Source organism: Rhea pennata, chromosome 1 (genome assembly GCF_028389875.1).
Source record: "Rhea pennata isolate bPtePen1 chromosome 1, bPtePen1.pri, whole genome shotgun sequence".
Taxonomy (NCBI): domain Eukaryota; kingdom Metazoa; phylum Chordata; class Aves; order Rheiformes; family Rheidae; genus Rhea; species Rhea pennata.
Genome location: NC_084663.1, coordinates 39,116,268 through 39,143,644, shown reverse-complemented (window position 1 = coordinate 39,143,644; position 27,377 = coordinate 39,116,268). Strand labels below are relative to the sequence as shown.

Sequence of the window (27,377 nt, the reverse complement as noted above, 5' to 3'; positions counted from 1 at the left end):
TCCATGCCCAGGCGGCGACCGACAAAGCCATCAGCGACGGCTGCTCCCTTGGGTGGAAGTGGCTGCTCTGTGCACGCTGCCAAGAGCCTGCGCTGGAGAAATGTGCCCAGCTATTTCTGTGGTCTCTGCCTGGTGCCAGCCAAGGGCTTATGCTTACCCTTAACTGCAGGATTCCCTCTCCTGTACAGCACGCAGTGCTCCATGGTCCCCTGTGCCAAAAATCGCTGCTGCACTGAAAGAAAACTTCTGTGTTGCCTCCCAGAGCGGGGACTTTGCTGTAAAACGCCAGTCATCTGGTAAAGTCCTTGCTGAACTTGAGTACCAAGTGACCCCCCGCCCCTGTGGACGTAGCAAAAGGAGTAAGCCAGCACTGCCTTTAGTTTTGTCCGTGAAGGCAAGCAATTCCCCTTAACATGTTTAAAAAAAGGCAAGAAAAGGTCATGACGAGAAATTGTTTTACTCAGTAGAGAACCCTGCACGGTATCTAGTACTTGTTTTTGATGCTAGCTTCTTGCTTGTTACGACTGCACATTCTTGTTTCTGCTCACATGAAGCGGACCTCATTATTGCTTTGCTGCTGCCTAAAAAGTTAGTTACCCAACAGGTTGCATCCTTCAGGTTTTCTTTCTTCTTGCTAAGCAATTTAATCAGTTCATTCATTTTAAATCAGCAACTGAAATGCAGCCAAGTTAGTTCAAAATCCTTGTCTAATGTCAAAAAGCACCAAAAGATACATTATCATCATTTCCATCTCTGTTTACTTTGGTTTAGTCTAGTTGCTGTATGTAAGAAACTTTATTTCTTATTCTGTAGCTTAATCTAGGTTCAGGACACTTTTTTAATAGGTCAAACATGTTTAAAGCAACACATTAGACAATGATTTTTACACACCTGAAATTAACATTTAAAACCAAGTAAGAAATCTTTCCTTTTTGTTCCTAGGCTACGGTACCAGGATTTAAATCAATGCTGAAGACAGTGGAAATAACCAACAACACTGATAACTTCAGTGCTTTAAAATATGACTTCTCTTTCTCAGAAGTCTCTGTCAGAACAAGAGCTTCTTCATGTCCTAAAACTCCTCTCTACCAAGAGCTTGAACATGCTTCAGCAGCAGGAAAACCAACTTTACATATCTTCGTTTTAATGACCATTATGCTTGTGATTTTTAAATAAAGGCAAGCATGACAAGGCAAGGCAAAAAAATCCATGTCTTCCTGCAAAACTGTGGCTTTAAAGAATTGTATATGCAAAAGAATGTATGTTTTATAAATGAAATTCTCAGATTTTAAATCGTGTTTATTGTATTTGATAAAATACTGGCTAGACAATCAAATGTTTTACTTTAATTATAACAGACTCATATTTTTCTACATAAATATTTTAATCTGAAGACTTATTGTATAGCTTATTGAGATAGATATTGTAGAATGTCAATGTGGAAAGTATAGATTAATTTTGAAGAATTTGAATTCAAAAAAGTACAGGGTTGTACTGCAAATGTTTCATACAAGCTCAGTCTCATCATTGAGCCAACAGGTAATGATATGCCTACACCGCTGTAAGCAATTAGCTTAATCCCAATTTCTCATAATAAAGCCACCGATCTAAATGGGGAATGACATTTGTAAGTAAGCACATTCTTTCTTATCTATGCAGATGAGACTAACGGGGCTGAAACGAAGTCCAAAGATCAGTAACAGTTGTAAAACCAGACCAAAGTAAAGCGCAAGCAGTGTTCCAAAGGGCGCTGCTACGGGCAGGGTAACGCCAGTCCGGCTCGCTGAAAGCTTTGTTCCTCTGAGCCAGAACTGTTGAAAACACTATGGAAACAGCCATCTACAGCTTCACAAAGTTGATTTAAGCCATTCTTTGCTTAATCTAGCGTGGAGCAGGCCTGTAATTGAAAATTTCCGAGTAATGATTTTAGTGATTTCTGTGGCTTCTTTGCTTTTCTGTATACGGCACAGCCCTGTTCTTGTGCTGTTTGGCCTATGTGTAACAGATGAGGAAAGAACACGGCACGCTTCAGCATGGAGCACATTCAAAGGCTGCGTTCAGTAACGGCTGCGTGAACGAGCGGCATTCCAGGCGCTGCAGTGTACTGCATGGAGCATTAGCAGAAGGTTCCTTTTGTCTCATCTGCAACTTCGTTTTTAGGGCACTTTGAAACTGGCCAATAACCTCAAAAAAAAAAAAAAAAAAAGACAGGTGGGGAGTAGCTCCTGTGTGTTCATTTTAAAACTAGCTGTTGGTAAGTTTCTTAGGAAAACTAACTAACTTACTTAAAAAGGAAAAAAAAAATCTAGGAAAGCAGTAAGCAGTTAAGATGTAAAGAGAGCCCTTCTGACAGTACCATCTTTACTGAAAGGGTACCCCTGTCTCACACAAAACCATACCGACTGCGCCCGTGCACTGGTGTTAACCACAGGTCTGCCAGTTTGCTAGATCCTGTGCAGCACATGAAATTGTTAAAAAAAAAAAAAAAAAAAAAAAAAAGAGAGAGAGAGAGAGAGAAAGAAAAAAAAGAAAGAAAGAAACAGAAATTAAGTTCAGAATGAGGCCTGCAGTGTAACAAAACACCCTTTTTTGTTCTCTTTAGAGAACTAAACAGTTAGGCACTACTGTCTTCCCTACACTTGGTTCTCATTCTACCACTTAAAGCAAAACGGAGCTACAGCTCCCTTCAGTTCAAAATCCCCCCAAAGCACAAATTCTGTGAGACGACAGGGGACTCACTGCTGAGCAAAGTTAGGAAGAGCCTGCGTGTTATTTCACACGATTAAAAAAAATCTGTGTGAAAGTACAGCAGCAAAAACACAAAAAATGAAATAATCTACTTACTTAAAAGAAATAAAACCAAGTATATATAAAGAATCTTTATTTAAAGCTTTTAAACATAACAATGTTTACTTTCCTCAGAAAAGGAAAACCTTAAAACCAAAAGACATAAATGAAATGCACATGAAAATTCTTCTCTTAAAGGGAATGTAGTCTGTGCAGTTTAAGCGGATATTTTAACTTTAATGGTTACTCAGTGTACACCAGCTGTAAGGGCTCTCTAGAAGGTATGCAAAATGATAAGCCATAAACATGTATGTGTACATCTGTATAGTAGCAAAATTGCATAGTTACTTAAATTCATTATTAAACAGTGTTTAATAATCAGTCTACTATGTGTACTCAGAAAACAATGCAGGACTGCTTTTGGAAAAACTATTTTGGTATTTCAGGATTTATGTAATCATCATGCAGACTTCCAGTAACTGTGTAAAAATATGAGCTGTCCTTCAAAACCATGGTGTTTAATTTAAACAAGGTTTACAAAAAACGGGTGATAACACAATTTAACCAATAAATTTTACAGGTACAATAAATACTTCAAAGATGCATTTGCTTGAAATTTGTGTTGTGCTTGTAGTAATTAAAAATAAAAAGCATACAGCAGCTAAAAGCAACAACTTTACATTTTTAGTAAGTTCTGACCCTTGTTAAGATAGTTTTTTTGTTTTTTATTTACATTTTTGCAACACCTATAAACTACAACGTAACTTAAAAAAAAAAAAAGGGGAAAGAAAGAAAAAAAGTGAGACTCAGACCTTACGCAGGAGCCAGGAATCCAAAGTCTGAATCTACCTGCCTGTATTGTGAATAATCCAAGGAGAACAGCAAATAAACGTCGACCAGGTACGAATCGTGCCTTTCTGGGCATCACTTGCACATACTGCGTAGGGAAGTACCACAGCAGCAAATACCCCTTTTTAAGCTGACTGAAGATGCAAAAACCCATCTGTCTTCCTAGGATAACTGCTGCCCAATCACACATTAACTGTTTTAAAATGCTAAGTGAAGTTAAAAATTCAACTTCTGAAGTTACGCCCTTTGGCAACTTTAGATTAAGAGAGGGAAGAGTTTTTCACCCTGCACAACTGCTGTTTATTCACTTCACCGTGCTTCTAGTAATTTTCTGATCTCTTTCCTGTAATAACAGGGTTTTCTTAAAACAATTATTCTTGTTGATGCTTTCTGTAAGTATGAGAATTGATTTCCTTCGTATTAGACTTAAAGGGGAAAAATCTGAGTCTTTTGCATTTAGCCTCAACCAAACAGAAGTTTAAGAGCCAGTGACATTTAAACAAGTTTACAAAAAAATGGAACTCAGTGATAAAATGGAACAAAAAATGGTCAAAAATAAATGCAAAACCTTTCATCAACAGAGCTATGTAAACTTTTATCCTTTCTAAATCAACCTGCTCACTCAAGTGGCAGCCACAGCCTCCTGTGGAGTGCCGCAGGGCACATACTTGTCCCAGCCTGCTAATTAATGATACTAATAGGCAACACTCCACAGGTGCAGGGCAACAACAATGTAATCCCTGCAGTCAGTATTAAATAGAATCAGCGACCCAGCTACCTACATTTCAGCTGTGCAACATTTTTAAAGGATAAAAGCAGCAGAGTTCAGAAAATTTGAAGTGAAGACTCAGTATTAAAGACTCAAGCATTTCGATATTCAGTATTTCTAGACTTTTTGAGAAATGTTAGACACACTGGAACGAAATAATTTTGGCTTCTGTCAGGTACTCCACACGTAGCTTTCTTGGTTCAGGAGTTGAATTTCAATGATAAAATCTAAATATGACTTTTTCATAATGTAATCAGCAAGTGGTTTTACTGTACTTTATAAAAGAGAGTGACTCATTTTTGGTAGTATTTGTATATGAATATTGTCTGCCTGAAGTGCAGAACGAATAGGTTAAGATAATAACTGAAAATAATTGTATACTTTCAAATTTTGTTAGTATCTGGCCATTCCCTTAACCTTCTTAGTCACACAGTCAAGGGCAAAAGAAATTATCACCAGAAACAAATCAAACTTGAATCCTCTCCTCTTGCCACCACATCTTCCAGATAAGGACTTCCCATGTTACTAGAGCAGCGAAGTAGTCAGCAAGCTTCTTGGTTGTACTCAGAGATGCAAAAGCATTCCAAAGGAAAACAGCACCAAAATATTTGCACTACATTAATGTTGTACCACCATCCGTCTCTACTGCCATTTAATAAATCTTACATAGTTGTACCTCATTAGTTGTATTAAGAGAAGGAAAAAAGGAAAACCAAGACATAAATATTCTTATACCCCTCTTAGTTTGCAATATATCTGCCTTTTTATTTTTAATGCAACAATTACTTAAATATTCTTCTTGTAACTGTGATTTACAACATACACACATTTATGTACATACAGGTACCAATAGGCTAATTCAATAAATTAAAGCTCCGAACACTAATCATGTGCACAGGAGTATGTACAAACTGCAATAAATTAAAGGTTAAAATGTCTGTGGTATTAAATAACAATCTAAGCTCTCTAGTACAAGTGTGAACTTCTGTGCTCATTTTGACTACTACTCAAGGAAAGATAATTGTTTAATCTGAAGAAAAAAAAAAAAAAGATAAATACAAGGCTCATTGCCATTAATCCTTCTGGCATTTCTTCCGCCTATATTTCCAGAGGTCCAAGCGCAGGTCAAAGTGATTTAACAGAGCCAGATTCAAAAATTTCCATCTGTTACAACTAAGCGCCTGAACACCTGCTCTGAATCAGGGTCCTGGTCCTCAGCACTTCTGTCACACAGATGCACACACTGCTCCCACAGGCGCCTAGAGGAGCTCTCACCTGCCTGCCAGCTTCTTCACAGAACTGGGCAAGATGCTGCTACTCATCACTTCTTCATTTGTAAAGCAAGTTTTGAATAAAGCCATCTGACACTTACCAGAAAGTGTTAAAAATTATTATGCCAAAACCCACAATTCAGAACAAAGAGCCAGTCTGCCACAATGGTTTATCCAAGCATGCAGAAACCTGAATTTCCCATTTCCTCATTATTGTATGGAGTAGAGGTTATTTCCATGGCTATTCCCCACAGAAGAAATGCTAAGGAAGTAAACTTTTAGATCATAACAGGGAAAAATTATTATGTTGTATGCTCCCATTTTACCTTCTGTCAAGGCAGGTGGCTTTAGGGGAGATGAAATGTTATTGAAAGGAAATTCAAAAGCAAAGTAATTGTGAATAACAGGGATTACTACACTGATATGTTGACCATACATGCTTTTTTGTGAGTGTTCCCCTCCCCCCCAGTGATGAAGATAACTCAAGGGGTTGTAAGAGGACATCTGGAGTGGGATGCTACAATTTGTTCCAATAGGAATTAAATAACAACAGCTGCTCTGCCATGACAGTAGTTACACAGCAATTCCAGTGACTGTAGAGAAGGTATCAAACCAGAAAAGCTGAAGACACAAGAGTGTGTGTAACGGATAAAGTTTCCTTAGCACACTCCCCATTTTATCAACGCTCTTCCTGAGCATACAGCTTTTCAACTCTCTCTCTCAGCTGCAGGTTCCAGGCAAGATATGACCGCTGTTTGGTTCTGATCTGTGGGTGCGGAGGAAGAGCCTTTGCAAGCTTCGCTATACTTTATCACGTAACATAAGAAAAACAAACAGAAAGCAGCCAGGAATTAAGGCAGGTAACCGTTTGTTAGAAGCATCACTGCCTGAAAATGCAAAGATCTGTCCTGTTGCAATAGAACAGTTTCACGGAAGTGCTGTAACCTACTGAAGCTTTAGTACATCTTTCATCACAATTTCATTTCAATGAGGCTATCTACAACATTTTTTGACCAATAAATACAAAGCATGCATACCAGTGACAGCCCAAAGGATTTTTCCTATATCAGACTAAAGGATTATCAAAGCCCAGCATGAAAGGTTATTCTTGACCAAAGCCTTTAAGTTATAACTTTAAGAACTTCCAACTACCTGCTGTCACATTACAAATTGTAAAAAGCAGAAATTTGCATGTAAGAATTTGAAGAGACAATTACAATTGGGTTTTATATTTTGTTTAGTTAAAATAAATTATAGTTAAACTTTGGAGGCAACAATCTTCTTTTAGTTGCATTTTGCAAAAATAATTTTAACTATAAAAAAACAACAAAAAAATACCCAGGTAACTCAGTCTTTATGCATCACAGAATTTCTTTGCAGGAAAATAATAACCAAGTTTTTAACAAGTTTGTATTGTATAGCTTTTAGTTGCTTTCTTTGTCATTTGCCTTGGTTCTTCCTTGTATTCAGGTTAGTTTTGCTCCTGACTTACAGCTACTTTATACTAGTATAACTATTTCAGTTCTGACACTAAAGCAGTTACACAGTAAGTCTTTGTACTAGTACACGGGCATTAACTGTTCTATACTAGTATTTTAAGTTAAGGATGCTATTTAACTTAGGCTTGCAGGATGGGAAAAATCATACAACTTCTGCATTTGGGGTTACATCTCCATACACGGAACTCCCTTGACTCAAAAACTACTCATCTGCCATTCTCTCTATTTGACAGACTACCAGTGACCACCTCTAAAATTAAAAAGCTACTCAAACGTGCTACTCTTTTCTTAAATATCGTTTTCCAAAGGCAAAAAAAAACCAAACTCACTCATGGGTACAGAAACTACCCATCTAAGAACAATTCAAACCTAATCTAACCACATCCTGAAGATATTTTAGCAAATACACACTCACGTTACCTTCTATGAAGGCAGCACAGAAAGTAAACTTCTTAATAAACAAACAGATACATTTCACAAAAATCTGACAACTACAGTGAGGAGGAAAAAGTTAAAAGCTGTAAGTGTCAGATCAAATTGTGACAAATTTTCATATTAAGGTCTCTGAAGATTTAAATTAGTCAAAAACTTGGCAAAAGATTTTAAAAATCCTTGTGATACAGATAAAAATAAGGTAAGTAAGACTACTTAACCTAAAAATATCTACCTGAAATAGAACTAGACAATTTGTTTCTACTAGAGGTGGATTTTTTTTTTTATTTTTATTCAAGTAAATGTAGTGCTCAAGCTGTATGACACACTGCTGAAGGCAAAAACCACTGCAGAAAAAATACGAGTCTCCCTCAATATTACATAATTTGGGCAACTTATTATATAGACAATTCTTCATTTTACTTGCCTGTTTCAAGTCTTATACACTCTGCTAAAATAAATCAACAGTACAGCACAGACCACAAATTTCACAAAATATTTTGAGAGCCTATTTCTCAGGATGTTTAAGAGGTAAACGTATGACTGAATTTAAAGCTTGGGACACATACACACAACACTGAAGTTTACAACGCAAGTTATAAAAATAAAAGACACTTTCCTAGTCTATTTCCAAATCCTTAAATGATTTTCTATCTCATCTTCCCTTATTTCTTAACTCTCTAAAAGATTTTCCCCATAATTTGACTACTGGGAGGAATGTAAGTCTTGGGAGTGAAGGAGATAAGATCTTATTTATTTTACTGACTTATTTGGAGTTCTAATTTTTGCTCAGTGTCTTCACCAGACAACAGACACTGGAATCTAGAGAGTCTTGTATTTTCTTAAGAAGAGGAATTGCCATCAACAAACTCTTCAAAATTGTATCACCTCTCATAACCACTAAATTCATTTTTAATGTGTGTATTTAATTCAGTAATTCAAATGTTACTAACTTGTTTGCAACATAGAACACATAGAAAGACAGATGTTTTACAGGAAATGGGTACTTCTATTTAGAAGGATTTAAAATCTTCAAATTGACTAATGAATATTAGGCTAAACTCTATCAATTCCAGTGCAATATTTATTTCAGCAATCACCTTCCACATCAAATGTAAAGGCATCCAAAATATTAATATTTCGGTAAGTATATAAAAATAGTTTCTTACTCTCTTAATTGCTGTACCAGTCTGTGAAGTTCTTTTTGCTCCTTTGCACTCAGCATCCTTCTAACTAAAGTAAGTTAGCACAATCATCTGTATGGGCTGTCTGCACACCGGACAGGGTTTGTTCCTCTTCTTAAGTTTTCTCGCGCATGTAAAACATGACATAAGATGTCCTGTTTTGCCATGTACTATGCAGCCATTTTTAGGTCTGCTTTGACATATGACACAGGGCTCTATGCTGGTGATAGGCAGACTCGATTCCATACTTTCCTCTTTGTCCTGCACTTCTCTCTTCTCAGGTTCCTTAAAGTCCTCCTGACTGCTACAAAACATGCTGCTAGATGTAGATGGCTGAGAATACTCTTCACTTTCCTGGGACTCACAAATTTGTACTGCTTTATCATCATTTTCCTCCAAAGCTGGTTCTTTATCTTCAGTCATTTTCACTTTCTTGCAGTCAGGAACATCAAAACCTTCTTCAGACTCCAGGTGCAAAGAACTTTCTAATTTGCTTTTTTCGGATTTATTACTCTTTTCATCTGGAAGCCAGTCCTCACGAAGGGCCCAACATCTGTGGCAATGTCGTGGAAGCGGAGGATTCATTTCACTACATTCAGCACACTTCCAATAATCCTTTAATGAAGTAAAGATTGAAAGAGTTAAAACTACTTGGAACTATTTAGAGATTACAAAGAATTTATTACTGCCAAAATAGTAAGTCATCTTGAACTATCAACTTGTTTATAGCTTTAAAATTCCACTCGGTGTTTGATCCCAGCTTGAGAGTCTAGAATAGAATAGTCTATCTAGTCTTTAAAAGACTCTGATTTTCTTCCTTCTTCAAAGTAAACATATGAAATAAAAATAGAGGTAGAGAAAATTTTTATTAATATTTCTAACTGGTTTTCAAATGACTAGCAACACTCCAATCAGAAGGATTGCCTCTAACCTGAAGGACGCTAAGTCGTTGCTGGTTGGTGCATGTTTATTTCAAGGGGTAACAGCCAGAAGGATGTTGGTCTGTCGAATGGCCAGGTGAGGGCACTCTGAGACAGCAGTAGAAAACAGCAGAGTAGAAAACATCAGCCATTTTAAAGAGTTCAATCACTGTCTCAGAGTTTACCCCACAGGCTGCATGGAAAAGAGACCTTCCATCCCATTCAAAATGCCTTTTTTAAAAAAGACCCTCTTTAGAATTAATGCACTCTGTAGAGGAAAAAAGAACAAAATCCCTGATTTAGAAGGCTTTGGGTTTTTTTGGTTTGAGTCCTGAATAACATCAGCAGCATCAAAAGCTTAAGACATCAACTTTAAATCCTAATAATAATGAATGGATATATTTTTCCATACATAAGGAGCACTATGTTTTCAAATGGTGTCTGGCCCTCCATTTTACACACATAGTTGAGTCCTACAGAGCATCAAGGGACTGGAAGATTTCAAATAGTTTTGCTCTACAGCTTTATTCAAGCTTTGACAGTGAAAAGCAACTATAAATTGAAGTATACGTATTTTTTTTTTTTAATTCTAGACAGACCTTTAAAATATTCAACATTACATTATTACATTTAAAAAGAACTCCAGCTACCCTTCAAGACACAAAATACCTTATTTTAAAAACTGGGGTTTTAATATCTCTGATATATTTTATTTATAGCTGTCTATATATTTTGCTCCAAATACTATAGGCCTGCATTTCTTCCCACAATCAAGAACCATCTTACAGAATTTTAAAAGCCTCAAAACCTACTGATTTTACAGTACTGTTCTGAAAACACAACTTCAGAAATATTTGCCTTCACATCTCTATATTACTGATTCCTTCTTTTAGGATGGACAATAAAACAAGATACACTGATTTATAATAAAAGCTTTCTAAATATACATAATATTTGAAAGAATATTTCCTTTGCATTTTGCACAATTCAACCTTAGGCTCTACGTAATTTTTTTCCACTACACTAGTGAAACTGTAGGTTTGTTTTTCCAAAACAGATCAAGAAACTTATTTTTAAACTTATTTTTTTAAAACTATTCATGCTCCTTAATACTCACATGTTGATAATTAAAGCTTGGAATCTTCAAGTATGCCAGAAAAAAAAAGCTAATTTAGCATTTAAAAATCATGAGTACCACAGGTCTTCCCTATAAGCTGTGACCTGCTCTGTCCATTCACCCAATTTACAATGCTTTGCAAATCACGGATTTACTCACAGCTAGAGAAATCTCTGGATCTTCATCAAATGAATCAGCATCACTTTCTTCATCTTGATAAATAGTCAACTGATATACCTGAAAAGAAAAAAGAAAAAGGAAAAGAAAAAAGAAAAAGGAAAAGAAAAAAGAAAAAGGAAAAGAAAAAAGAAAAAGGAAAAGAAAAAAGAAAAAGGAAAAGAAAAAAGAAAAAGGAAAAGAAAAAAGAAAAAGGAAAAGAAAAAAGAAAAAGGAAAAGAAAAAAGAAAAAGGAAAAGAAAAAAGAAAAAGGAAAAGAAAAAAGAAAAAGGAAAAGAAAAAAGAAAAAGGAAAAGAAAAAAGAAAAAGGAAAAGAAAAAAGAAAAAGGAAAAGAAAAAAGAAAAAGGAAAAGAAAAAAGAAAAAGGAAAAGAAAAAAGAAAAAGGAAAAGAAAAAAGAAAAAGGAAAAGAAAAAAGAAAAAGGAAAAGAAAAAAGAAAAAGGAAAAGAAAAAAGAAAAAGGAAAAGAAAAAAGAAAAAGGAAAAGAAAAAAGAAAAAGGAAAAAGAAAAAAGAAAAAGGAAAAGAAAAAAGAAAAAGGAAAAAGAAAAAAGAAAAAAGAAAAAGGAAAAAGAAAAAGGAAAAAGAAAAAGGAAAAAGAAAAAGGAAAAAGAAAAAGGAAAAAGAAAAAGGAAAAAGAAAAAGGAAAAAGAAAAAGGAAAAAGAAAAAGGAAAAAGAAAAAGGAAAAAGAAAAAGGAAAAAGAAAAAGGAAAAAGAAAAAGGAAAAAGAAAAAGGAAAAAGAAAAGAAAAGAAAAGAAAAGGCATTGAAAGTGCTGAAGCACTCTTTTGGAATTCATTTTAAAAATCTGATTTTCTGTTAACTACTTTTAATACCAAATCTATTACATTTAATCAATAAAGGCTAGAAAGTAACTCTTGATAAAAATCTGATAGTTAGATTTGGAAAAAAATTCTGTTCACACTTGCGACACACAGTTTGATACACATCAACTAGGCAGATAAAATGGACAGCTTTCTCATATAGTTCATGTTAACTGTGAGTGAAAAATTTAGCAACAAGGAACACTCTCTTTTAACACTACTGTTAAGGCAACAAAACCAAAATCTTGATCCTTTCCCCCTCCAAATCACTGTCTTATCCCAGGGTAAAGCTCTGCAGCACTCTAAGCCCCTGTAAACAAGTACAAACAGTTCCATTCTTCCACTCCCAGGTACCATCATCATGTATGTCCCTGACCGATTCTGCCTTTGGTGCTTACCTCATCTTGCCATAAGCTAATACAGCTCACTGAAACAGCGGAAAATGATCCAGAAAAAATAATTTCCCACTTCAATCCTGACACTACAGACACCTCAATCTCTTGAAGAGATGGGAACTAGAGTTTTAATATGTTACTGTCTCCTAATGGAAATTTCTAAAATTGTATTCAGCATATCTCTTTAAAACATTTAGATTCATGGAGGCAAGTAATTTACAAGTATCTCTCTGCAAAAAGTTACTAGGGAAGTTCTCATTCAGTGTCCAGAGTTAAGCTCAACATATTTTCCAAATTAATACTCTTGTAATTAAAAATGTGAGATTAGACTCAAGCATACATTACGCTCCTGACTCCAGCTGTTAGGGAGTGATGTTTAAGATGGACAGACTCCTCTGGACTACCAGGGTCTGTCTCAAAACCTGCAGAATGCTTCAGCACAGTTCTGGACACCGCGCTGATGGCCATGTAATTGTGGTCCACCTGCACAGGCACATAACTTGATACAATAAATGACTGGATGCAGTTGTCATATAGCATATGTACTCCTGAATTAAGTCTGAAGAATTACTGCTTAACATGAAGTATTCATGTAATTTTCCTTCCCCCTCTCACCCACAAATCAAAAAATGCAAATAAATACCTCATCATCTTCATCTGTGAGCTCCTGTCCTTCCTCATTGTGGCTATAATCTTCTGAATAAATAGACTCAACTTCAAACTCTACACTGAACTGGTCTGAAACGGAACTGTGGTCAAACCAATCAGAGTTTTCACTTAGTGAACTGGCATCAAGATCCTGAATAAAGAGAAAGAAAATATACATTCAGCCTCACTATCTGTATCTCATTTCTGTTAAGACGGCTCTTAAAAAAATTGAACTATACAGTTCAGTTAGCCATGGAAGAAATGAAAAGAGCTGCTGTTAGACAGACATCTTTTATGAGACATACTGGTTGTATCTCAGTAAAATAATAAGATCTGAAAGCTTTTTGTCAGCTTTGTGATAGAAGCAGCAGTCAGCTTATATTTAAGCTTAAAGACTGACTCTTCTATTTCCCAAAAGTTCTCCTAAAAAGCATGAGAACATATGCAAGATGATGTTTTTAGCTCTGTATCATTAAATTCTCTATTCTCATCTACTTGTCTTTTTAACTTTCATGATGTTCTTTAATTTGAGACAGCAATTAAACAATTATCAAGTAGCAAAAAGTGAAGTTACAATATTAGCTCTGTCAATTCAAAATACTATTATTTGACGAGGAATACAATTAATTTAGCTTTCCATTACTTATCTTAGCCACAGATATTTTGTCTCAGTGTCTGCTGAAAATAATAAAAGAAGCCAAAAAGGGCTAGGCAATACCATACCAATGCAGCATATCATCAGGGCACTTTTTAAAACTTAAACTTTGGTTAACATACAGTTCTCAAAGTTGTACTATAATTACAACTTGCTCAGAGCTAGATACTGTTCTAAGTCATAGTACACCTATGACTACTTTTCTTCGTCAATTTAAGAAAGTACTGATTTTAAAATACAGAACAGATTTTGCACTTTGATAATACTACAGCAACGAATAATAATCTATTTGGGGGCAGGTTTAGCTCAGTTGGTTAGAGCATGGTGCTGCTAATGCCAAGCTCATGGGTTCAATCACCATATGGGCTATGCTGAGTGTTGGACTAGATCTCCGGAGGTCCTGTCGGGGCCCCTTCCAACCTTACCATTCCATGAGTCTATGATTTGCTTGTCTTTCTTTATGAACATTCAGAGTTCATATTTCATATCAAAAAATATGAAAGACCTTATTCCGCACACATAGACCAACTTCTCTTTCAATTCCTTTTCTTTTCCCGGCCCCAATTCTCAGACGCCACTAAAGACGCTGCTGGTTTCAGTTACCAATATGAGATTCTAAGATAAACATCTACAGCTGTGCTATCTGCAAAATCTGTACCACAAAAAGCATTTTTTTACTTACAGGAATGGAAGGAGAATCTGTTGAATCACTGCTATTGCTTCTTTCACGGCACAGTCCACTGACTACACACCATGAGAGACTTTCATCAAATGTCAACGAAATGCTGTCTGACTTGTGTCGTTTTCTTCTGTCACTATGTGGATCATCTGAAGAATTTTCTTCTGGGCATATTAAAGAATTTTTATTAATTCAAAAACATCTGAGTGTGCAGTTTTGGTTGTTCTTTAAAGCAGCTTAAAATGTAATTTACTTATTTACGAGTTGAAGAAAGCTCTTCTTCAGTACTATTTTATGGAAAAAAGTAAAAAGGCACCAAAATCTAGTTTTAAGAAGGCACAGTAACACTGAAAAGCATGAGGAATGTGGAACACATTCAAGAAACCAGTATTTCAGGGGCTGGTTTTCCCTGCTTGTCCCATCAGTACAGCTTGTAAATTGCAGCTTCTATATTTAGCAAATACAGTAACTGAGAAGTTGGAAGGTTTCTTTTCTTTTTTTTTTAACCCCATTTCACACAAAGCACTTAAGTTAAACCCCTCCTAACTTTAAGAAAATCAGTTAAGATCCTAATTGTCCTAGCTCCCCCTGCAGTCAACATAGAGAATGGTACTTCCAGAGGGCTTATTAGCCCCTTCCAGAATTTGGAGGGAGACAAGACAACTAGCTCTCAGGTCAAAACATACAAAGGATTGCATGCTAGGAAGATAAATTCAGGTGTAAGTTCCAGATACTTCAAAAAATCTACCAGTTAATAGTTGCACTACATGTTATAGTATTTACTCAAAAGGATTTTGTAACAAATCCTTAAATGATTGAGTTTGACCACACACTAAGAAGAAAATCTTCAGGACTAACATACTATGTAAAAATTGAACTATGCAAGTGTTGCTTTGAGCTGTGCATATTAAATAACTTTAATTTGAAGGCAAAAAAGCAATGTTTTCTAAGTACATTACATTGTAAAACACTTTATAGCATGAGGAGGAGTAGGGGGACAGAATTTTAGGGGTAAATAAGTCAAAATTCAGCTCCACTGGTATTTACAGAGTTTGATAAGAAACAAGTTTGCTTAAGAAGCATTGCAAAGTCAGTATGTAGCAAGGGCAGTGGAGTGAAACTTTCGAGGACTGACAAACTGGTTCAACAGACTTTGGTAAGAGCCTGCTGCCCCCTACAGGTGCCTTCTGCACACACCCTCTATTGCCCAACTTCTCCCTTGCCTTGTAAAAATACATCCTGACAATCCATGAGTCTCCAAGTCTTGAATTTTTCATTTTAAAAGAAAAGAGAACAAAACACTTGTACATACTTTGAGACTTCTCTTACTTTCCCTTGGTGCTTCTTGGCTCAGCCCCTCTCTTTTCTTTTTCCGCCCTGAGAGCCCCACCAAATTTGGTGCCCCCAGGCCCAACGGTTGCTCCTGTCCATCGTTGTCCTCATTAAGATGTCATGGCTCCATGCTGTACTGATACTGTATCACCACAAGGTTTCTATACACTATGTAAGCGGCTCCAAAGGAGCCGCTACCATCCCAATTTAACAAGAATAGTGGTTTAAAAGGAAGATTTCCTATAAATTAGAAAAAAAGTGTATATAAAAACACTACATTAAAAGAACTTTTAAGGCTGTAACAAACTAATAAACGGATGCAAAGACAGAGTTAACAATCAAACCTACAATAAGTAAGCACAACACAGGACCTTATGTACTCTGGGTCGTGCCTAAATATTACAGGTTATGATTTTTAACTACGAATTTCCATCCTTTCATCAGTTTTAGTTACAACATTGAAATGTTCTTTTAATCTAGTGCAAACCGCTTAGCAATGCAGTACAGTTTTTTGGGCTGTCTAATACTACAACCGCCCACGAGGAATACAAAAAAAAAATACTACACAAAAATTGAGGAACTGAAAAACATTTCTGAGCAACTTCAGAAAAAGAAGATCTAACCATTGCCCAGGTGATCACAAGTATCAAGTCATGAGCTAATAAAGCAAGCAATGAAACAAACTGATGTGAGAAACTGAAAAGTAATAGGTAAGCTGGAATGTAGAGAACACTTGCATTGAGAAATTTAAAGTTATACAGGTTTATGTAGACCAGCTTCTTTGTTAATTATCAGAATGGACACTCCAGATTTGAAAAATACATTTGTCAATAATTATTAATTAACCACAAAGGTGGAGAGAAGTAAGAAGTGGCCAGACTTGTTTGTTTGTTTGTTTGTTTTTTGTTTTAAGTGCTTTACAAATGTCAGGAACCCATATATATCCAATATCATCCAGTGAAATTAAAACATAACAGCTTTCACTTCTGTGTAACCAACTAAAATCCAGCGCTAACTTCTTTTGGAGTGCAACAAAAACTTTAAATCTTGTGATCTACAGAGGGAAGTGAAATGAATTTGATTATATCAGCCTATTCATAAACAAACGTGTTCTCATCATGAAGTGAGAGAACTGATAACCTTCTTCACATCACTTGAACAGATCTGTGGAACAGGTTCTTCTGTCATCTTACTAATAGTTCTAAGAGCTGAACTGTAAGACAATACTGGAGCAATGCTAAGAATCCTGTAATCTATCAGACTGAATATTTTCTTTAAGATAAGCAGAGAAAAAACAATAGTATTTGTCACCATCTTTCAAAACCAGCAAGGCAACATTTTCTTCCCCCTAAGCGAACATGCTGTTGAAAACTCTGTGTCACATATCTGCTCATACCAGATTCACTGTGTGTTCTCCTCCTAGATGATGTTGCTGGTCGAGAAGTTAAGTTTGGTGAAGTCTGCTTCTCTTCTAACTCTTGCATGGATTCCTGATTAAAAGAAATACAGAATAAGCATAAGCATGAATACAAAAGATTAGATTATTCTAACCGTGTCTAAACCATTGACACTAGAGTGTGAAACTTAACTAATTTCACATCTGAGAATATACCAAATTGAAAGATCACCTTTAAAACATTTTCTGTTTCAAGCTGAAATCTGGCATCATCCTCAGGTGTGTTAACAAGCGTTGCATCTGAAAAAAAATCCAAAACCGTAGTACGATACAGCAGAAAAAGGTAATCTCAGGTTTTAAAAAAATAAATAAAAGATTATAGTAAGAGCAAGAGAGAGAAGTTAACCGCACATTATTGACAAAGTAAGTTTCTAATCAGAACTTACAATCCATACATTTTTTTAAACAATGGAACAAACAGCTCCACTCCTTTCTTTTCAAGTATCTCCAGTACTTCACCTGTAACATTATGAAAATGGAAAAGGAGGGAGGAAGAAGAAATCCCAACTGCAAAGTAAGTCCAAATTATATTATAAATGCCTACAGATGAAGGAGATGCATTAGATAAGGTTCTGTAGAGACAGAAGAACGTAGGTAGGTAATGTTTTTACACTTTCTCCTCTCCAAAGTACATTTTACTAGCTATCACCTTATAGGAAACATCAATTTTAAAGTATATTAAATAGTGGAAGAAAAACTGGCTTTTGTTGACTTACTGCCAGCACAGACCCAGAAATAATCAAGTATCTTCCCCTCCCAAAAATAGGCAGAGCTAGCTTAAGTATTTCAAACATAACAGTAAGGTCCAATAAAGACCATCTTCCCCAGTGAGTACTGGAGCACTTACCTTTAAGAAGATTCAGAAGCAAAGAGAATCTTAATATGGATTTATAAGGAATTCAAAAAATGGCCTCTGTTCTTCGTTTACTTGCTTCTTATATTACTCCAAAATTACAGGTATACTGAGCATTTTTATAATCCAGAAAAGAATGTGTGTAACAATTCTCCATTTATGGAGTTACCAATTATTTATTTATTTAAGTATACAGACTTTTTAAAGATGACTCAATTTAGCTAATGTACCTGAGCTTATGTCTAAATATATTCCACATTCAGTTTTGAACATGAAAACAGAATACTAAAAAGTAGAGGAAAAAAAAATCAAAGATGTTTACCCTGACTTCACTGTTGGCACAAGCTCAAGCAGCTCATTTTTGGTCCTAAACCCTTCAAGATCATTTTAAAAATTGATTTGTAAGAAATACAAGCAGTCAAACAATTAAATTTTTGAATTCAGTCCCATTTGCATTCAGCACTGACTATGCCTGCTCTGGTTTATGTCCCACAAAATTACCAAAATGTAATTCAGACTGAATTTTATTTCCAGAAAAAAAGTGTTTGGTTTGATTTGTTTTTACTTGCAGTCACTCTGGGCAGTGCTGTGTAAACTCAAATAGCTCATCATAGAAAGGCAGATGTTACCTGACCACTACATGCATGATGCATTATCATAGGCATCTGTATCTTCCCTATTTCTTTACCACCCCCCCCCAAAAAAAAAAAAAAAAAAAAAAAAGGGCTCTCCAAAACTAGCTTACCTTGTTGATTGATTGCTACCAGATTTCTGGATATCATTGAATATACTCTCCTTAGATGGGGATAAAAAGAGATGTTTTAAGTTAGTTACTGTAGAGTTCATACATACTCTGCACATTTACCTAAAGAGATTCATGTTAGAATTAATTATTTTTAGTGTGATAATCAGAAATGGCCTCAAAAAGTATGCCAATTTCTGTGAGGGATGTGGTAAACAGCTGTTCCAAGTTTTCAGCTTTATTTCGCTTGTGAAAACAAAGCCCAAACAAGAGAGTCCTCTTTCTCTGTTTCTGAAGAAAGAGAAGAGAGTTTATTCACCTCAATAAATTTCAAAATGCTTTATCTTTCAAATTCACTTCAAAAGCCAGGAAATAGAAGATCGTAACTCTCGTTAAAATGATTTGACAAGAAGTTCCTTAAAAAAAAAAAAAAAAAAAAAACCCAGCGATTTTGAGCTCTAGCACTGATTGAAAATTGTTCTTGCTAGAACTTGGAACGAACAATTTTTACAGGTCTTGTAAGACAAGTAAACTTGCATTAAACTGCCATTTATCTTAAGACTCAGAAGAGCAGGTATGTAAGCACTGCACCAAGGTAACCTGTTTAAAAGAAAGGCTAAAAATACTGTAGCTTTGTGCTGGAGTAAGGCATGATTATTGGGTAAGATAACATACTGGAATTAAATACAACCATTATCTGCTGTTAATTTAAAACCTAGATGGCCTCCTTCATACACAGGTTGTGAAGTCAGGAGTCCAATTTTGCATGTTTCTGGAATCCCTTTGGAGCTGTTACATTACAAATGAAATGGGAAAACTCTCAAAATTCAGTGTCTGAGGCAACCGTACGCCTTTCAAACTTAAAGACTATCTGAAGTTTGTGTTCACAACCAACAAATATCAGTTCAGTAAATTTCCAATTAAAAATAAAAAAAAGGGGGGAAAGAAATAGGAGAAAAAGATCAGACCAGGTGATTAACTATAAAAGACAGCTAAAAATCTTTCAAGGTATACAGAACTAAATATGCCATACATATTAATTACGCCCTACATTAGTTCCCAACTAGACTCTCAGAAAAGCATGCCATTTTACCTGTGTTCTTTTACTGAAAAGCTTGGTACTCCAAATAAATCTCCAAGGAGATCATTTGCACAGTGCACAATATGCTGCTGTTTCTCATCATATAATTGCTTAGACATAATATATTGGCCAAGATAGAATATTACCTGTAAAATAAATAAAATATACAGACATTAAATACACTCAAACTTGTAACAGCAAATGTATGTAAGAAAAGATATTACATTCATTGGCATGTTTGCTCTTCTCATATTGACTGCCTGAAACTCCCTTTGAATTGCAATGTTCATCTATGGCTCACCAAACACCCTGCTCTTCTAAAGACAGTCAGAAACTACAGTCTAGAGTTTGAGAAACTTGCTCAAGGCAGTCTAACAAGTCAGCAGGAGAGTTAAAAACAATGTCCTGACTCAGTACTTCCTACCCAAGCCATAAACTACTCCCTCCCATTCACCCAGAACAAAAGAAGACTCTATCTTCATTTACTGTAATCCATCTTTGATGGTTAAAAGTTCTCACCTCCTTCATAGTAAAAGTGTCTTTTTCTGCTCCTGCTAACTTCAACAACTTCAACAATAATGGCTTTGGCTTAACCTGCAGTGGAAAGAAAAAAGAAGAGTCTGCAGCAGGTTATTCAATAAATATTATTTATACGGATGAGTGCTTCCTTCTGTATTTATCTGATATACAAACACACAACTCCATGAAAACCTATCCCTATCCAAGTTTTTGCCTTTGCAAAGCTAGAAATTAAAAAGAAAACACCACAAACCCAAGCTTCTCATACACGGTACATCTTAGCCTGAACCCTGATCTTTCAGTGGGCTCCTTGACTTGAGCTACAAGATTGTTTTGCCGATTGCACTGGAACAGGGCTGGGCCCTGGGGAATTCAACTTCACACCTTTGGTCACTACAGTGACTTCAGAGAGGAGGCAGGAAGGCAGATGGACCTTTGGGACAAACTGTGAGGTCTCACGAACTGTGAGGTCCAGAGTGCAATGGACAAAGCAGAACTCCAGTCGATCTGGAGTCGAACTCCTATTCTCCTCCCATGACAGTTGGAGGCTACGGTTTACATTTGGCATCATGGCTGCTTAGGCTTTTCTTAGTGAGGAAAAGTAGCCCTTGCCCTTTCCATCAGCCTTCAATCATTCTTACTTTTACAATACGCTGCCTTGCAGAGCAAGTGCCAGCAGCGTTATTTTTGTGGCCATTCCATGAACAATTTCCAAGATAGAGAGCTAGAGTCAGAATTACTTTCCCCCTCTTTTTTCTCCTGGCCAGAGCAGTGTCCTGATCCCAGTCACTGCACTGCTCCACAAACAGCTGTGCTAGTATAGTGCAGGAGATAAGGACAAGCTGCAGGGGCTGGCACAACTACCAAGAAAATGCCTGCGGAGCCAGGTCTGAAAGTTCCCAGCACAGTATGTTCTAGTCCTGACACTTTAACAACATCAAGAACATTCCAAGAACAGCTGATAATTAATTAAACACATTCTCTAAAATAAGAAAAAGAGCCTATTACAAAAACATTGTGCAAGAAAGCCTGAATAAAATACCATGAAGCAAAGAGTAAATGCCTAACAGGGGTGGGGGGCTTCCCTATATTCAAGTATCTGCTAAAAACCAGTATGAAGTCTTAGTGCATTAACAAGCAGTTAGTTGCAAGAATCACACATAAGGAAAAAAACAAGCATGTGAACAATGCTACATGTCTATTCACCCTTTGTAAATGCTAGAACTATTTAGAGAATGCAGGATATACTGCAGTTTCATAAAGGAAACAAACACTAGCTTAATAAAGTAGTAAAGACAACATAGTAAAGTAAGTCACAGTTTCAGATCTCTGATTCCACACTAGATGCATGGGCTGAGATTCTTTTACCCCAAGTCCTCTCCCAACTGCTGCAAGCAAGAAGTTCTTCCGCACAGACCTGACTGCATATCATAGCTTCACATACACATTAGGGTGATTTTTAAAATACATTAAAAAAAAGAACCACAGTCTACTATCTTGCAATTTGGCTTTTTGAAAGCTCTGCTATCAATTTACACTTTTAAGTTTTATCCTTCTACAAAAAACAATTTAGTTAAATCCTCATTGTACATCATGCCATTTTTTATAAACTCTCACACATCTCAGGTATAACACGCAGGCCAATTCCATTCTAAGGAAAATTTATGTACAAAGCCAGCGCAGCATAACTGTCACTTTATCATGGAAGGCCTGGATGTGTAAAACCTTAAATAAAGATTCTTACTACAATTTGCTTACAAATTCCAAGACAGTAGAAAGTGAAATGCCAAAATCAAAAATCCACAGTTATAATAGTAAGATGAATTCACTTTTTTTTTTTTTTTTTTTTTTTTTTACACAAGCAATACATGCTTTGCACAAAGATCTTCCACAACTCTTCAGTTACGACACCTGTAACATTTTCTACCACGAAGCATTTAGCAGGATCAAATCTTATGGCCCTTTTAATTTGAAGAAATAAGCTGAACATCAAAGTTCTCCAGGACCTAAACCGCCACCCTCAACTCTCACCTACGAATAAGAAAGATTTACTTCACAAGTACAGGACCAAAGACAGTGCATCTTCACTGGGCTTCCTGGCTTTTCTCTAAGCATCGCTCCTGAGCGAAGCAGCCCCGCTTAATTAGCGGATAAAATTTTTGCAAAAAGCAGGAAAACCTCGCGCGTCTTACAGAGCTACTGACCAGGGCCTCTTGCTCCGAAACGGTGACAGAAGAGGCGTCCGTAAGGGAGGACATCTTGGTATTGCACATTTGCCTGCAGTTAAGAGAACGACCCCGAACATGTATCGCGGCGGCACAGCGCGGGCTCCCCCTCGCGCAGAGGCCCCGAAGGGCGCAGAGGCCCCGAAGGGCGCCGCGGCGCCCCGCAACGGCCACGGCAAGGCGCCGCGCTCCGCCGCCACCCCGACGGGGCCCACTCACCTGGGCCGCCTCGTCCTACCCACCCGCCGGGCTCCGGCGGCGGGTAGCTGGGCCGAGCTGGGCCGCCGCTTATATAGCGCTGCCAAGGGAAGGCAAGTCGGGGCTTAGCTCCTCCGCCGGCCACGGCGCGACATGCCTGAGCATGACCCGGAGCGGCGGCGGTGCCGAGTCACCGCGGGGGGCGGGCAGGGCGCCGCTGACTCACCGCGGCCGCGGCAACGGGGGGGCGGTGTGGAGAAGCAGCCCGGTCTCCGCGCACCCCGCCTTCCCCCCCCCCCCCCCCCCCCCCGCACACTCGGCCGCTCTTCCCCCCCGCGAGCAGGAAGCCGCAGGGCTCGCCTCCGCGCCGCGCCCGAGCTGCGCCGCCGCGCTTCAGCCTCCCCTCCCCCAGCGCCCGGGCCGCCGCGCCGCCAGCGAGCTCCGGGCGGCCCCTCAGCCCCTGCCCCCGAGCGAGCGGGGCCCTGAACACGCACCACCAGCCGCGCCCGCTCCGCTGCCCGGCCGGCGGCGGCTGGACGGCCGAGGGCTCTACCGCGCTGCAGCGCGGCTCCCACCCAGCGCCGCCATTTTCCCCGCCGCGCCGCGCGGCCCGCAGCCGCCGCTAGCGCCCCCTCGCGGCCACGGGGCTCTGCCCGGCCGCGCCGCCAACGGCCGCCGCGCGCCGCCAACGGCCGAGCGCACGCGCTTGAGGAAAAGCCCGCTCGCACGGGGAGGCCGCGGCGGCGGCGGGGAGCCGGGGCCCGGGCCGCGGCCTGCCTGCCTGCCTGTCGCCGGGGGGGAGGTACGGAGACAGTGTTTCGGGTGACGGCCTCTCCCCCAGACCCCAGGGTTTTAGTAAACAAATAAAACATGTAAGCACTGGGGAGACAAGAGCTGGAAGAGCAGAGCTGCTTGGTGGTAACAAGCCTGAATGAGCCTGATCTTCCCTCGCAGCGCCTCTCTTCTACTATAAATAAATAAATAAAGCCTCGCTTGCAGGCAGAAGTGCAACATCCCTCTGAGTTCCCCTTGGACTGAGTTCCCCATCAGCACTTTCGGGGCTCAGCCCGGCTCCTGCAGCGCGAGGTACAAGGCCGCGCACCCCCCCCCCCCCGATGGGAGGCCTCTTCCCCCGGACTTCACCAATTCCAGCTTTGAAACATCACACTGAGAGCACTTATTAACCCTAAGCACTCTGATAGCAACCCTGACTTTTTGTAGTCCAGCTTCAGCATGTGTTGACAACAGAAAGCTTGGCTGGGTCAACTTTTTTCGAGGTTAATTTTGGCAGAGGCTCTTACAATCCACGTAAATTAAGTAACAGAATATGTGTTTCCTGCCTGAATAGACAATGATATCTTTGGGTAGGAGTTTGATCTTCAAGCTTCATTTATGCTCTTTGGATAAACTTGTTTTTTTCACTGATGCTTGGGAGAGGAAGCAGTAGAAAATTCTGCCCCATCCAAAGAGAACTGGACAATCTGTGAACTATGTTCCTCTCATCTGCCATTCAGTAATCTTTTAAGTGCAGTGTATTTAGAAGTATGTTATTTTGACTGTTAATTAATTTCTGGCATCTACACTTCCTGGAACTAACTAGTTTGTTTTCAGTCTTAGTCTGTTTTCCGATTCTCAGATTTAAACTTTGGCCATGGCGGCATTTTAAATTTATATTTGAGCAATGAAAACAGTTGTTAAGGAACATGAGTGCTGCAGATAATGTTTAAAGATATTCTGTAGCGGAGTGAGCACTATGTTCTACAACTCAGTAACGCTAATTTTCCATGACAACTAACTTGTCCAAACAAGCAATGGATAACTGCCTGGACTTGTCCATTGGCCAAATATAGATTTTTCAGCAATGGTGTGACCTTATGAAAATTCCAGAAATAGTTTAAATCTAGACATTTGTGTGATGACAGATTTTCAGGACAGCTTGTTATCCCTCTAAAGCATAAAGCTCAAGGTCTAGTGAGTGACATCTGAGAAGCTGTCAGAATTCTGAAAACGTGTTTACTTTCTGTTATCACCAGCGTTTCAAGGCACAGAAATGTCTTTTCCTGAGTGCGATCTCCTGCCATTGACAAAGTAAGATGCAGCTTAAGATTTCCAGCTGGCAACCAAATCTACTGAGATCCTTAGCTAGCTAGCTTGATCACTACAAAATAATATTTTTTTTTCAGAAAAATGCAATAATGTAGAACTGGATGACTACACAAGGATTTAATGTTGAACAGCAATATTACCAAAGTTCAGTCTTGTCTTGATGTGGCAGGTGAAGTATTCAATTCCTATACAAAATGCATTTTACCTTACTGAGGCAAAATTCAGAGTATCTGTATAGCTCTTCCAAAAATGTGTCACATTATTGAACCTTGTCTTAAGAGTAGTATCATTTTGTTCAGGCTGCGTAGAAATTAATTAAAATGATTTTTAAATTAGCAGTAAGTTTTCTACATTGGCATAGTCCAAGACCTAACAAGCTGGTAGCTATGACTTTCTTTTTCCTCTTCTCAGACAACAGCATCTTGTGACTAATCAATTTGTAGTTAAATTGTGATTCTTTCACAATTTTCCCTTACCAACTCATTAACTGCTAGAGAAAAACAGTTTTTTGTTCAGAATTTTTATTAGCCTTTGAGGACAATCTTATCTCTTTTCTCAGACACACTAATCCCAAGTTAAGGGGAGCTGAGAGTAAGTAAAATATGTTGCCTGTGCTTGGTTAAAGAGATAGGAGGATATTTTGTGACATGTGACACTGCACCACTTTTGTCCTATTTGTCACTAATATAGCATATGCTATTTCATCAATGTGTACAGTTGTTTTCCTATGCTTGATAATGCTGGATAAGCATAGTTAAAATATTTTATTGGGAAAAAATGGTACTCAAGATGACCACCTGACCACACTGAATAGAGATCAGATTCTAAAAACAAGTGCAAATTGACTGAAGTCAGTATTTATTTAGATTATGCATCTCTTATAATATACCTTCCAAAATGATTGCATTTTAGCTCTGCATATTTATTTTTACTTCTAGGTTGACTTTTCATAAAATACATATGAAGACAGGTCAGTATTCCTTTCCAGGGATAAAATTCAGTGTTCTCAAATAATCTTTCAGTGAATGCTGAAACATTCTGTCTGAAACAGTGGTTTGTCTTAAATTAAGGGCAGATGCAACTCTATGAACTTCCCTGAAGAATGTACACTTTGGCAAAATTTCTCAGACGAAAGCAAGTATTATATGCTGGTTTTGCTACAAATAGAATAGAGAGAGTGCCTTTCTAGAATGCTAATTCTGTAAAAAAGTTCTGTATTGTAGATAAAATAATAGATCCTTAAAGGGTAAACAATAAGCTTGTATAGTTTTGAGAGATGAATTTGCCACTACTACAAGGTCCTAAAAAGAAAGGAGACATCATTACACTGCAGCCCCATTTGCAGCGGGTTTTCAATGTGCATAATTTGTTTCTAACAATACAGAAAATATCTGGATCAGATGTAGCCCAACTGCCTTAACTGGAGATACCCACTGTATATCATGGTTAACTAATATAATATGAGACCCTTTTTAATATAAATTCAGACTCTAACTGTGGACATTTAATTGTTCAGAGTTTGTAAGCTAAATTCTTTTCTGAAATAGGTGTGGTCTAGGCATATATCCCAGAAGAAAGGTGGATTGCTGTGCTGCAGGGATGCCCAGCCCAAGAGGATGGATGGGCCATTAAAGACTTCACTACCAGATTTCTGTTCTTCACCATATATAAATACATACATACATATATATATATATATATATATATATATGCGTGTGTGTGTGTGTGTATTTTTTTCCATTGCAACATATCTATTCTTTTCTGGCACTGGCTAGTCAACACAGAGCACGTACAAGAAATGGCTGGTCCAAAGTTCCCACATGCTGATGAGTGGCATAGATGGATGGCCAGAGTTTGTCAGTTCTGATCTACAAGCTGTTTGCTGCTTCAGGGCTGTCAGATGAGTTAACCTCATACACTGCCTATCAGCTCTTCGCAGACCGAAAAAAAAGAAAAAAGAAGTATTCTGGGGCCATACGTTGTGCTGATGTATTATTTCCGAAGCCTTAGACTACATCTCTATTAGTGTGACACAAAGCTGTGATCAATCATGTGCTGCAGATTTTTGGGCACAGCAAGATATAAGGGCAAAATGAAAGGGATGCTGAATACAACTGGGCATGTACAGCCTGAGAAGGCTTTCTACTGTCTGGTTCAGCACTGGGTTTCAGTTTGCCATGACCCTACATGCCAATCAGTGGATTGGTGCACTTTTTATAAATATGAGAGAAAGACTTTTGTTGTTTTGTTGACATTCCTGTTTCATTTAATTGTCATTAATGAGCTCTTACCTTCCTCATACAGACGAGTTCCAGTAAGCGTTAAGCACAAGCTGTTTCAAAAACACCTTGAGCTGGAATAATCCCACATCAGAAGACAGAAGCTTTTTTGCTTATGTTTAGTTGACATAATAATAGATGTTCATGGCGTCTAGGAAACACTGGGAGTCTGTCAGACCAAATCGGATTCATATTCAGTAGCAGCTCAATCAGCCAAAAGCAAAATTAACCAAAACGATAGTGTATGCCTTCTAAAGGGAGGCCAACTGGCAAAAATATGAAACAACTATCTTTAACTTCTGCTTGGAAGTGCTCAATATCTAACATGGAATTAAGATATGTTTTCTTTCCTGTAGTGTTCTGTTTAGTCCTTGCTTTTGAA

General features: G+C 38.0%; 2 protein-coding genes across 6 annotated transcripts in view; one reads left to right on the top strand and one right to left on the bottom strand.

Annotated features, from left to right (window-relative positions):
* Window positions 1–3,403, top strand: part of CPM (carboxypeptidase M) — a 33,796-nt gene extending 30,393 nt beyond the window's left edge. For all 3 annotated transcript variants that reach the window (XM_062584320.1, XM_062584340.1, XM_062584331.1), the window contains one exon: window positions 943–3,403. In XM_062584320.1, coding sequence (XP_062440304.1) covers window positions 943–1,176 — 234 coding nt within the window. In that variant the 3' untranslated portion in view covers window positions 1,177–3,403. The remainder of the gene's footprint in view (window positions 1–942) is intronic.
* On the bottom strand, window positions 2,865–23,199 carry MDM2 (MDM2 proto-oncogene). 3 transcript variants are annotated; one of them, XM_062584299.1, is made up of 12 exons: window positions 23,105–23,199; window positions 22,632–22,710; window positions 22,392–22,464; window positions 20,188–20,262; window positions 19,681–19,814; window positions 18,591–18,640; window positions 17,165–17,232; window positions 16,933–17,026; window positions 14,208–14,368; window positions 12,866–13,021; window positions 10,988–11,065; window positions 2,865–9,406 (listed from the first exon to the last, which is right to left on the bottom strand). In XM_062584299.1, the coding sequence occupies exons 3-12, from the start codon at window positions 22,458–22,460 to the stop codon at window positions 8,837–8,839; spliced, it is 1,455 nt and encodes a 484-aa protein (XP_062440283.1). In that variant the 5' UTR covers window positions 22,461–22,464; window positions 22,632–22,710; window positions 23,105–23,199; the 3' UTR covers window positions 2,865–8,836. The 3 variants fall into 3 exon arrangements, with proteins under 3 accessions (XP_062440283.1, XP_062440291.1, XP_062440284.1); XM_062584307.1 differs by having other exon boundaries at window positions 14,208–14,365; XM_062584300.1 differs by lacking the exon at window positions 22,632–22,710.
* Between the last annotated feature and the right edge of the window lie 4,178 nt (window positions 23,200–27,377).

What these genes read in the sequence shown, in the direction of transcription:
- MDM2 (XM_062584299.1), bottom strand. Translation starts at nt 22,460, where the DNA reads ATGTGCAATACCAAGATGTCCTCCCTTACGGACGCCTCTTCTGTCACC. An exon ending in TTTCGGAGCAAGAGGCCCTG is followed by an intron (nt 20,263 to 22,391) that starts GTCAGTAGCTCT and finishes TTTCCACTGCAG; the next exon opens with GTTAAGCCAAAGCCATTATT. An exon ending in AAACAGAAAATGTTTTAAAG is followed by an intron (nt 17,027 to 17,164) that starts GTGATCTTTCAA and finishes TCTTTTAATCAG; the next exon opens with GAATCCATGCAAGAGTTAGA.